At 32.2% G+C, this 14,061-nt stretch overlaps 1 protein-coding gene across 3 annotated transcripts in view; it reads left to right on the top strand.

Annotated features, from left to right (window-relative positions):
- Positions 1–14,061, top strand: part of LOC113403985 (forkhead box protein L2-like) — a 113,787-nt gene that overhangs the window by 45,457 nt on the left and 54,269 nt on the right. For all 3 annotated transcript variants that reach the window (XM_026644696.2, XM_026644695.2, XM_026644697.2), the window contains exon 3: positions 1,110–1,218. In XM_026644696.2, the coding sequence (XP_026500481.2) occupies positions 1,110–1,218 (109 nt within the window). The remainder of the gene's footprint in view (positions 1–1,109; positions 1,219–14,061) is intronic.

Below are 14,061 nucleotides of genomic sequence, written 5' to 3'. Positions count from 1 at the left end.
CTACTGTTATGTCCCTTGTACCCGTAGTGATACTGGCTCACTCACCCTTCAAATCGGAACACAACATTACCAAGTATGGCTGCTTGGCGGCAGAATATCTGATGAGTGGGTGGTACCTATCCAGACAGGTTTGCACCAAGTCCTACCACCAAGTAAAGTTATTATGTAGACTATATGAAAAGCTGCAATTTCTGAAATGTTTTTAACTCAATTTTGATTTCGTATATACGTTCTATTTACTTGCGATTATTTGCCATGGCTTCCAAGACAAAAAAAATTGATATGAAATGTATAATTAAGTTCTCGGAGGTGTATACATAAAAGCTTCGACGGTTTTTGCATGATACTGGCTTTCTATCGAACTATTTCTTAATTAACAATACATAACAAAATATTTGTCATTGATTGTAGCTCAAAGAATATTGACATTTGTTTATGGCGAGCACAGCGTACAATAGACTGAAATTCAATTCTTTGTTTTTTCACGAATTCATCCATTCGTAGTTCGAGTCATGTCATATTTCACATGTCCGTGAAGGTCAGATTGTAGAGATTTATCCAAAATATTTTATCAACATAGAGGCCTTAGATAAATTTCGGATAAAATCAGAATTTATGGAATTATCGTCTTAACGATTTATATTTTATAATATTATAAAATTAATCTCTTTCACTTTTCATTTTCTAGATCTATTGAATTCATGTGTATTATTGAGTAGTTTCTTATGATGTGACGATATTTTAATTCGTTAAAAAATTCAACTTCCCGCCTCCGTTAAGTCGACGGTGTGATTATAGAAATATCGAAATACTAATTGGTTTATCATTTTGTCCTTTACCAATTTTTTTTATGTTTATGTGTATGTGGCAAATAGGCCAACCGATGGTAAGTAGTCTCCACCGCCTATAAACATTGACGCTGTTAGAAATAATAACCATTCCTTACATAACACCAATACACCACCAACAACAACAATGATGTTATGTCCCTTGTGCCTGTAGTTACCAGTGTAACTACAAACCGGAACACAACCACACTAAGTTTTGCTGCTACCAATTCAACAATTTATGTTATTATTCGATGTTCATATTTAATTCTCTTCAAACAGGAGCTGTCCATTCACGCTGTGTCAACGCACGAGCTGTTGAAACCAAAAGATGAGCCGTCGTACAGCTTAGCGAATAACAATATGTGCACGATCACCTTGCCTCATACAGGTATGTTTTAACATGTTAAAAACCAATAGTCTTATGATTGTCGATCTTTTCATTGGAAGTTCAGGGCTTCCCACGACAGCGTACTACTAAAATAATCTATTATTTTGTACATCAGTTATTGTTATATATTACAGTAATATTTTTTATATTCCTATAGTTTCTAACTATCTATTAGAAAAAAATGTTTATCTACTAACCTAATATAGTAGGTTAGACTAGTCTAATATATTAATAGGTTATCCGAGCCCCGAATGTTGTTTCGTTGGAGACAAGAGAACTAAGATGTGTAGATGTGATAATTGAAGTCCGAAAACGGGCGAGCACCACTGAATTATCATGTGCTTGTTTGTAACTCACCTAGTAACTCACCTTGTGGAAGCCTACAAGATCAATTATATAATGATCGTTAAACGTAGAAACTTAAGTTCATGTAACTGTTCGAAAAGAGCTTCTTTGTAATATTTTACATCAAACATAATTTTCCATTCATTCATAAATAAGTGAATATATGTTACGTACATTACATATGTATAATTTTGCTTCACAAAATTGAATTGTTTGATAAAGAGAGTAGTTTGTACAGTATTTCGTAGGTTTTGTTGGCTTCGCAAATTGAATTGGAATACTGCAATAGCTGCAGTACCCATTCAATTCGTCAAAATATTCTCAATTTTTAAACAATTCATTTCGTACTCACAACAAAAACCACAAAACTGCTGTTAATATTGAGGAAGTTTCCCTTTGTTACTTAATGGCAAATATTTAATAATAGCTGTGTATTTATCTATGTATTCGTTTACTATTTTTTTATTAAAATACCCATGGAATGGTTTGATATAAACATAATAAACAAGTGTTCTTTGCCTGTACGTTAGGTAAGTTAGCGTTAGTGCTACCATACATAGTCGTGGTAGGTCCATATCTTATTCGACGTCAAGTTAAAGTTAAATTTTTTTTTATAATAATTGCTACAGTTGCTTATTGATAAAACTCTACAACCGGTTCCGAAATAAACACCTCGGACCTTAGAAGAACCGGCGAAAGAAACTCGGCGGGATTTTTTATATGTCAAATTTTACAATTTTTTTTTTCAGTAGGTAACAAACTATATATTTTATTTATTTGATACGATTCAAAAAGTCTAAATATTGTTATGTCTGTGACAAAAAAAAAAAAATTATAACTTTAAAAGTTTAAAACTACAAACTAACACAAATTAAGTGTCTACGTGTTCAATAAATAATGTGCAACTACGAGGCAAACATTTGGACGGACAATCCCTTTAGAAATATTTAATGCCACATTAATATGATTTACTTTGGTTAATATGAAAATGTGTCCGTTCTAAGTAATCCTCTAAATTTTCTTTTAAAGATTATATATATATTTATTGGGATAATTTAGTATTATAAAATCAATAGCCTCGCGTCCAAAATCTTGATCCACATCAAGAGAATTTGTATTAGACTTAGAGTTAATTATCTAAAAAATGAGTTTCTAAAATTTTTTTGACTTAAACCACAAACTTAAGCCTCGAAATTCGCATTCGTATAAGCTATACAAACACCCACAAACATAGATACACGCACACATACAAAGATACCTGGTAAAAAATAAAATTCTTAATCTTTCACGATATAAATGTTACAGAATATCTTTGAATACACTGTAAGGTAACTTGTGTGTACATACACGACGTCGTTCTATCTTCGCGTACGAGATTAATTGTAAACAAAATACTTCGCGTTTGACAAATTGTTGCACCGCTATTGATATAACCCAGCGAATTAACAAACGCTTAAAATCATGATATTCCTTCCTATTCAAACTTTAGCTTCGTACTTTTTATTTCATTATTTGGCTAAATCTTTTTATGGATTAACGTTTAAAACAATTCATAACCGTTTTATATGCCAAGTGTAAACATAATACGGTCGAAAATCTCGCGTAGCCGCAAGCCGTAAGTAACTAACGCCCGTAACGTATCGCGTTACAATAAAGCGAGCGTCTAATCATGTTTCACCCGCTTTAGCCCGCGGTTATAATTGTTGATATTACCGTCGAATTTAAGAACTCTTAACAGACGTTAACGTAGGTCATTGTGTCTGTTTGTATCAGAATATCGATTAATAATCTGGAATTCGAGTTAAAATTTCATTCGATCTATATTAAATATACATCGATATTGTATTTCAATAAAGCAGCTCTATGTGTATACGGGGAATGTATCGGTCATCGCTTGATAATTGAGTGAAAATGCAGACGGTATTCGTCGTTTGTTTGAAATGAACATTCCATAACATCGTATTTATTATATGGCTTTAAAATTGTTCTGCTACTAAATTAACTGCCCGTTTTATAGATATTTTAAACCATATCAATGATGATGTAGTTTCATTCGGATGTTGTGTCTTTAAATTTGTATGAATATGAAAATTTAAAATTGTATGAATTTGTATATCTATGCTAATAATAGATATTAAAAATTGTTGGAAGACTCAGTAGTTCTAACCGCTAAGACATGGTTATATAGTAACCATTGATTAATTATATTTTATAGTCTTTTTTATGTTATATAAACGAGATTTTATTCTGTGTATTTTAATAACAGTTAAAGTGCAATACTATAGTAATTCACATTGAATTTAATCCTTCAAATGTTGACAGTCGAAACGCATATGTTCTGACATTTCACTTTTCACGCTCGTATTCTGCGGTGAGTTTCGAATTTCTACTTACTGAATAGCTCTACTTTACATTTTTGATGATCCATAGTCTATCATTTGTTATTGTAAACAGTCAATTTGTCACGGACCGAAAATATAAAACACGAAATTTTTACATATATAATATCAGAAGGTAATATTAATATAAATTCAATCGTATCATTTGATTTATACAAGTATGTTCTATTATTTAATTCGAAGCAGACTATTGTTGGTTTGTTAGCGATAATTGAACAACGAACATGCGTTTTCTTGATCGTACTCGACTGATAGCCATATACAATAGGCACAAAATAGACGAAATGACAAAACATATCGTATTACATTAGCTTTAGTAATAATAATAATAAGGAGAGCTGAATTTCGACCACTATGACGTCCTATATTATTAATTGTACACTACAAACGGAAATGTATAATAAGCAGGCAGACTAGCATTAATACTATGGTATGGTATGAGTCCATCACGGCACATAGGTATTGCCACCGTAAGAAATATTAACCATCCCTTAAATCTTAAATGCGCGCAGCCTTGACCTGCTCGGTCCAGCATGTTACGTCTTCCGAGATGCTACGTTTGGTCAGACAAAGGCAGCTTATATTATTTATTTAACAATGTGTAAACTGATTAAAATAATATAATATAATTACAGTAGAGTTCTATTCTAAGTGTCACAATTACTTGACGAAGAACACAGCATGAACAAAGAGAAAATAAATCAAAAATAAATTATTGAAGACCCAGCTTCAAGTAAATAGGAACGTCAAATATAGTTTACAATATTTATTTTTCGAGTTTTTGTTACAATCATCCATTAGCTTCCGCTTTTCAACCCAGATTAACAATTCGCATGTCCAATTCGAAAATAATCTTCCTCTACTTTTATTATAAAAATGTCAAACCAAAAAGTATTCATCACATTTATATAATTCTGTGATTGAATATAACTCAATAGCTAAAAGCTATACAACCTTAAATGATTATTTATAAATATTTTATATAAAATAATTTATAGGCTTACATTATATATATTTTTTTTATAGTATATATATATGAGTACGGATACATTAAGTTAGACATATTTTTTGCTGCCCAGTACGATCTTTTTCATGCAATGGACGTAACATTTAAATTTAAACTTATTTTTTATTATTCACACGGAACTTTTACTGATAATTTAATTTATTGTCATCGCATTATTCGTAAACTTTGTTAATATTTTTGCATTTAAAAAATATACCTACCAAGAATTTCAATTGAACAAGATTTGAACCATTCATTAGAATTGTTGGTCACTTAAGATGTCATTATTCAACGGTCAAATAATAGGAAGCGCTGCTGCATAGAATAGAAATTATACAGTATTCTCGATGACTTGACCTGTCGTAACTAACTATGCCTCCTGAGCTACAAACCGACAGACTTTATATCGGAATTGATAGGTCCGATAACAGAAGCAGCGTTGACAGGACCTTAAATCAATCTAGGGGATGCGACTGGACACCGTAATTACACTCCACTACTATTATCGTTCAGGTCGAGTCCACAAAATTCACTCGTAGGATAATCCTCAGAATTTAGAGAGACAGGAGCGTGTTCTCTTTGTGTATTTTAAATCTTCAGAGCGTAATTTTCGCGCAGCTTGACCTTCACGAAAACTCACACATCGAGTAATCATAAAAGTATGCATGTCTAAATTAATAACTGTGCTGATATACGAGCGCGTTACGTGGAGAGATGGTTTAGTCATACCACAGAAACTCCAAGTATTTAGTTATAATTCTGAAATGTGTGCGACAATTAGGATTTTGTCTATATTTTCTAATTTACATCGCGCGAATGAGGCGAGTTCAGAGCCACAGCTAAAGGTTTTGCGAGTTATCTGAAGCACCGAAGCATCTCCAAACTGCTGCTACTGAGTATATCAGAAAATCCCAATAAATTCTCATTGACCTTGATTGGGCCTTTAACCGGGAACTAGATTGTCAGCATCATAAGGTAGCCACTAAACCAACAGGCAGTTTTTTGTGGAGCCATCGACCACCGCCGTTTATATTGTTTATTTATAAAACGGTATAAAATATTAAAACTGATGAACCTAGGGAAACAGTCTCGGAGAAAAAATCAATTCACAAATCCAGCCTCTCGTACTCCAAAAATAGTAATTAAGTACTAGCCAGACCGGACGGCATTAATGATCGCGCAATTTACTCCGGGTATCAAACCCACTATTTCTGACGTTAAACCTATCAATGAGTTTCCGGCAGTTGACACATATTGGCAATCAAATTCGAACTCAATGAACAATACACAGTCGTAAATAATGTTTCAAGTTCGCTTTACGCAGCGCTTTACTGCTTGAGATTAACACTAGCTTTTAACGCGGTTTTGTTCATAACTTATGATTTACTATTAAAAAAAATGTACAATATGGATCGATTTAATACTATTAGATCCTTTTGTAACCATAATAATTATTTTTAATGTTAAGGTATATTTAAGAGAAAGTAACGAATATAAAATACAATAGCGTTTTATATTCGTGCTCTGCGTTGAAGGAGACCTGCATGTGTCGTATGTAAACCAGCAGAAAACATGTATTTCCACCAGCCCACATTGGAGCAGCGTGGTGGGATGAAATCCAATCAATCTTTTTAAGAGACATTCTATTACTTGCTTACCTATGTATAAAATGTAGCGGTATATGCCATACTGCTAGGCTAAGCCTCTCCTCCTTTTTAGGGAAGAAATAAGTAAAGGCCTAAAGGAATATAAATCATTTTTTACATCACCATTGCACCACCAACCTTGGGAATTAAGATGTTATCTCCCTTGTGCCTATACACTGTTTTGCAATTTGATGGTAGAATATGTCTTACTCTCAAGCAAATCAGATTGATTACTTTAACATGGATTACAACAATCAATCCACGAGATATATCCGAACAAGATGTTGAGGACCTTGGCCTTCTCGTTTTGGACTAAATAGCGATCAAAGACAAAGGCAATCTAAAAAACACTCTATTATAAGTCTGCAAAGATGTCCAAGGCTGAGTTGTATTTAAGTATTCATATATTGATTGTAATATGCTCCATACCTTCTCCTCAACGGGAGAGGAGGCCTTAGCCCAGCAGTGGGAAATTTACAGGCTGATTATGTATGTTATGTATATTGATTGTTAAATTTAATTTGATTTAGGTCAAGTAATACGTTAGAATATTAAGATTTTGAGAGAGCGCTTCACGTGAATAAATTCTAAGTAATAAATAAATTCAGAATTATTCAGCACCTAATTTTTTTTCTGTTGAATTAATTCATTTTTCCTTAACAACGCTTTCGTTCAGTCGAATTTAATGTAATTTACTGTATCCATTTGTTGTTACAAATTCAATGAAATTCTTTACTTGTTTATTTATTTACATAGGTATTATAATGGTACAAAAAATTCCATCAGCATATTTGAAATTAAATAATTTTGTATCGGTTTAACTGCATTATATAATATATTGTATAATAGTAATATACTTGCTAAAATAACATATTATTTTCATAACGTTTTCGATTCATAATATTTGATTCTCAACACGAAAAACTAAGATATGATCATCGAATATAACTTTTTTGTCGTTGATTTTATAATATATGTCGTCGATTATGAATAATTATTAACTTGATGATTTTGTTGAATCTGTGGGATGTGGACGCCGTGACGTAATGAGTCACGTGATCGGAATCGTTTGAAGGGACAACTGTCAAATTTTGAATTCTTTCGAGAGCGTTGAATCGGAAGCTAAATATTATTACAGAGAGCGATGCAGTTCGGGCCTTCTAATCGGGACCGTTGGTTCACGCAACTCGGATAGTTATAATATACCTACTTTATAATTTGTGATTGCTGATTACCTACATAAAGTACAAGAATTTTCATATTGTATCGTTGTGGTTAATTGCCTGAGACCTACGCCATGAACCCTGTACCAGAAGCTCCTACCGATGACGGGCGTCCCGCTGATCTATCGCAGTCGCCGTATATATTATTATCATTTTTATTACAAACATTCAAGTTGACACAACTGTGATGTAATGTTGCAGTAGTAGGGTAACAGAGTTTTTGTGACTAGTGACTTTCGCGTACAATTAACAGAAAGTAACTGCTACAAACAGATATATGTACAAGGGATTACTTTTTCTTTTTTCAATTAGTAGATGTATAACGACATATATATTTTTTAATTCAATTAGTGATTGATATTATTCGTAATGGTTATTATCGATATTAGTTTGATATTTGATGTTCGCAACAAATATGTCTTGTGTGCGATAAATATAATTTGTTACAGGCAACATATTTCTTAACTATATTATTCTCCATGTGTGTTAAACGAACAATAAGTATGTTTGTCTTTGGTTAAACTGATATTATTTATAACTTGAAATACTAACACCTAAAACGAAGTTAAGAAATACTTTTGATATCAATCATGAAACCTGTTAAAGTTCACATGTTTTGGCCATTGAACCGTGACAGCTCTTATTAAATAATATTTAGACGTAATTTATTTAATATTATATGACAAAAGCGCATATAAGTACAAAGTACCTCGTTGTTTATGTTAACTAGAACCATCTAAGGTGTAGTGACATCACCATACAAGTCATACCGTTGCGTTGACGTGCTCATTGCGATAGTTTTTTTTTTTTTATATAATACCAGCTAATGGCCGACATGCATTGCGATATTTTAGAAACAATAAAACCTCCTTGAATTAGCATAAAAAATCCAGAAAACATTCTGTATTAGTATTTAATAGATCACAACATCTATCAATAAACAACCTTAAGTTCAGTCGTACCTATCTCGATTTGTATTTGCTTTTACCTTACGTAAGACCTAAATTTAATTGCATCAAACGTAATGGATATTTGTTGTATTTATTGAAATTTAGAAAAAATAAATAAATCTATGAATTAAACAAACAAAATATAATGTATTCAAATATTCATTTTGAAGATTCAATTAAATGTAATACTACTAATTGGCATATAAATTCCACCAGGAAGAATCTGCAAGAAAAGCAACGGTAACTGTTTTAATCCACCAAATTACATCCAAATTTATATACAATTTGAATCTATGTAATAAATATATATATAATATAAAATAAAAACATTCCTGTTCTTTAGTCTCGCCGAAACTCAGAAGGCGGTGGACAGATTCGCATGGCCAACGTCGAAAACATTACATGCTTCTTCTCTGTTAGTAAATGTTTTGCTTGCAATTGTGAGCTGAAATACCACGGTAATAAATAAAAGATAAACACGAAGGAAATCCTTATTTACATTTGCTTCAGACTCTCTGGGTAGCATCTACAAACATCTGTGTAAAAATAAAGTTTAGGTGACAAGAACTTCACCAGCACATATAGTATTCAGTAAATACTTGTGAAGTTTATTGAACGAAATAAATATATCGTTAAATATACATTTATTATTACAATATTTTCGGAGAAAATCATAAATGATGTTCTTTCATTTAAATACATTTCATTTTTAAAATAACTAATTGCCATATTAAGTTCAAGTGTTTTATTTATTTATTTATTTAAGCCTCATTTATTCCTTAGTATAATAACAGTAATAAGAGTTTCTTTTTTTTTTTATAATTCTAATTTTAACTAAGGACCTCTCGACGAGTATGAGATGGAGATCTCATTCCATTTTTTTCTGTCTTGAGCTATTCTCATCCAGTCTTTGTTTATGAATTTTAAAAGTTCGTCTTCCCATCTTTCAAGGGGGCGACCTCTTTTCCTTTTTCCGGGAGGGCCAGCCCATGCAGTGATTGCAATGTGACCAGCCCACTTCCACTTTAGTTTCTTGCAGTGGGTTAAAGCATCAATAATTTTTGTCCTGTCTCTTATTTCACTGTGTCGTTTTTTGTCACTGAGTTTCAGGTTTAGAATGCTTATTTCCATGGCTCTTTGGATTTTTTCAATTCTTTCCTTCGTGTACGTATTGAAGATCCAGGTTTGACTTGCATATGAGAGGGAAGGTAAAATACATGAGTCTAGGACTGTCTTTTTTAATCTTAAAGGTAGATCCGATTTTAAAACTTCTTTGTGGCTCCAGAACTTGTTCCATGTCATTTTAATGCGTCTCTTTAGTTCGTCACGGTGTCTTGATTTTGAGAAAGATATTTGTTTTCCTAGATATATGTATTCATGAACATATTCCAACTGTCGACTATTCACAAATATGGGTGTTTGAGTTTTGTTGCACATGATTTTAGTTTTTTCGACATTTAATTCAAGTCCAATGTTGCGACTGATGTAGTTAAGTTCGTTGATCATTTCTTCAAGTTGTATTGCGGTTTCTGAGAACAGTACGATGTCATCTGCAAAACGTAGGTTGCTAATGTAGTGCCCTTTAATATTTATACCTTTTTTGGCTAATTAAGTTTTTTCATGATGTCTTGTAAAACAGTTATAAACAATGTCGGGGATAAGGGGTCGCCCTGTCTCACACCTCTGCAGATGTCTATGTTTTTAGTGATTTTAGATATGCGTTGTTCTAGACATGAGGCTAATAACTTGTAGAGACATGGTTGTAGGTTAATTGGTTGATAATTTGCAATATTTGTAGTGTCTCCTTTTTTCTAAAGTAAAATGATGTCGGATTTGGCCCATTCTCTTGGAATCTGTCTTGAGTCTAATGCTTTATTAAAAAGTGTCGGTTAAATATGGCGTCAGTATATATCTACCTGCTATGATAAATTCGTTGGGTATGTTATCAGGGCCACTGCTTTTACCTTTCTTTAGAGATTCAATTTTCATAAGGTTTTCGTTATTTGTGAATCGTTGTAGTGGTGGAGGATGAGAAGGGGGTCCGTTTCTAGATGTTTCACATGGATAGTTGTATGAAGAGTTATTTTTACTAGAATATAAATCCTTGTAGAAGTGTTTTATAATGAGATATTAATTGGAAGAGCTCGTTGATAAATTTTAATACGTATAAATAATAATAACACAGAGTTTTCGCATTTTTATCTTAGTGGATCGGACAAGCCGGGGTTTCTGCGATTATTCTTCTGCGTATCTCCGAATTCAACTCGATTATATGATATATTCATTTCGCTATTTTTCTGTTTAAAGTACAAACAGATTGTATCGATTTCATAATATTTTTGACCTTCGACGCAAAAAGAGAGGGTATATAAGTTTAACGTGTCTGTGTATCTGTATGTCTGTCTGTGGTATCGCAGCTCCCAAACGGATGAACCGATTTTCGTTTAGTTTTTTTTTTTTGTGTAATAGTTCATTTTATTCCAAGTGTTCTTAGCCATGTTTCATGAAAATCTGTTCAGCCGTTTGAAGATCATCAGCTTTTTAATAGTTGATGAGGATATCTGACTACCTTCTGTCCTATCGATTCGAAATTTGATTCCGTGTTACTTCAGTGATATTGAAAGAACATGGTAAGGTAACCAGGATTTCAAATATGACATGTTAGGGTGCGGTTTAGATTTCGAAGGTGAGTAATTAAATGGGACCAATTAGGCTCAGCTACCACTATATTTAAACCTATGATACCTAGTACCTAACTAAGTTACTATCTCAACTAACTAATCACTATAAATACCTTCCTAATATTTATACCTATCTACTTTAAAATGGACGAAATAAAAATAAAATTAAAAATTTTAAAAACACCCCGACACAAAAACTTAGCTCTAAAAATTAACAAATAATATTTTAAACCTATTATAATTATTATCGTCACGTGTATTATGGGTGTTTACATATTTTATATTCCAAGCGCCGTCATTGCGTCGTACGTTTCACTTAAGTATTGTAATTGTTATTAACACCTGTATAATATTGAAAGTAACTTCATTCCAATGAGGAACTAGCTTATTCATGAATACAATATGATTTTATACATTTTTTTTATATGAAAAAGAAACCTTTTATATTTTATGCCTGCTACAAATGTATCTTAAGATTTTGGGTATTTATGTAACTATATTTGATTGGTATAACAATAACGAAGCGAGATGAATTATAAACACATATGCAAATGAAAATTCAATGGTGCTCGGTCACATTTGAACCTGTTATCTTCGCTTAAGAATCACATGCTTAACTACTGGGATGTCCGTTCCAATCAAAATTTATTGTATGTAAATAATATGTTACGTTATATATTTATAATTGCTTCAAATACGTAAAATATTAAATAGAATATATCATTTACTGAAGTGGGCTCATAATATTACTTTTGTATCGTCTTGTTACAACATTGAATTGAATGTAATAACTTTTTTCAAAGAAATAACATAGATGTGTTAATTAACTAACATAATTATTATTATATATTGTATCTATAATTTAAATTAGTTTATAAAATTTAATGAGAAATGCTTCTCTATATAAATATAAAACCTTTTTAAGTTTATTTATATAGATATTTTGACGATCTCCGTGGTCGAGTAGTGTGTACATCGATTTTCATGGTTTTCGTGATTACGATTGATGATATGATTCGATTCTCGGCCGAGTCGATGTAGAAAAAGTTCATTAGTTTTCTATGTTGTCTTGGGTCTGAGTGTTCGTGGTACCGTCGTTATTTCTGATTTTCCATAACACAAGTGCTTTAGCTACTTACATTGGGATCAGAGTAATGTATGTGATGTTGTCCAATATTTATATTTATTTATATTATTTATACCAAAAGTTTTTTTTCTGATAACTAATTATTTTATTTCGTGATCCAAGATAAGGATCTCGATTTTTAATTATCCATATTTGAATGGGATACAATATACGAAAGGCGAGTGCAAATACTCTCAAGTCGCAATCAACAATATCAATTGAACCTACAGGATCGTAAAGTAGCCCGTGCCTAATCAGATACAAATGAGAAACGTACGCAGTTTAATGTGAACGTTTGTACTTTTTATAATTTTTTTTTCAACACGGCCCTGTCTTTGCCAAACATCATTGTTTTTCAAGCTTTTATGCAAATTCTCTTGACCAGTTCAATCTGTTGTGCACATTTGTTATTATTATTATTTTTTTTTATGGCATTGGTTGACGGACGAGCATATGGGCCACCTGATGATAAGTGGTCACCACCGCCCATAGACAAAGGCGCTGTAAGAAATATTAACCATTCCTTACATCAGCAATGCGCCACCAACCTTGGGAGCTAAGATGTTATCTCCCTTGTGCCTGTGATTACACTGGCTCACTCACCCTTTTAACCGGAACACAACGATACAGAGTACTCTTATTTGGCAGTAGAATATATTATGAGTGGGTGGTACCTACCCAGACGGGCTTGCACAAAGCCCGACCACCAAGTAAATTAAAAAAAACTAAAGTTAGTCGATCTAATGCACTATGTATCGTTTTTAGTTCAAAACCGTTACCAACCCTCTGTGGGTTACTAATAAGATTTAAAATAGGAAAACATTTTAGAGCGAGACGAACTCTGTTTTCTTGTTATTAATATGTTTATATAAGTATAATATTATGTAGATTATTTTAAAGTTTTTTTTTTATTTCGTAACATTGATCTCCTTTATTTTAAATCCTTGTATATATTAGTGTCTATTTGTTGGGATATTTCTGCAAATTCACGATCAAATTGCAAGCTTGTTTTAAAATGTTTCTTTTTATGCCTACCTATTAGTATATTATTTTAAAAATAATATTTTATACTTCTTTTAATAGGATTAGTAGTATAGTTGTATAGTTAATATTTCCGGGTGGGTACAGGGCCAGTCTATTCGCTTATTAAAATAAAAATTACTTTCGTATCTTAGACATGAAATTATAAACTTGATACGTGTATCGTTTTAACTTTATAATTAGTGCCCATAGTCAAACTCACATATCTCTGGCAATTTACGGTGGTATACAGTGGCGAGTTTCGAATTTGTATTTACAAAATAGTTCTACAGTTACCGTAAACGCTGTCGGCTAGTGCGCTGTGAAGCTGAATTCATATTTCTACAGATAAATAAGGCATCCTATCCACCAGAATACAGCGAGAGGAGGGTTATGGTTTTTACCTGTATGTATGTATATATATATTCAAAATTAGTCGTACCATAA

This window comes from Vanessa tameamea, chromosome Z, assembly GCF_037043105.1.
Source record: "Vanessa tameamea isolate UH-Manoa-2023 chromosome Z, ilVanTame1 primary haplotype, whole genome shotgun sequence".
In the NCBI taxonomy this organism is placed as follows: Eukaryota; Metazoa; Arthropoda; class Insecta; order Lepidoptera; family Nymphalidae; genus Vanessa; species Vanessa tameamea.
Note: the sequence above shows the minus strand (reverse complement) of the source record. Positions and strands in the feature narration are given on the sequence as shown.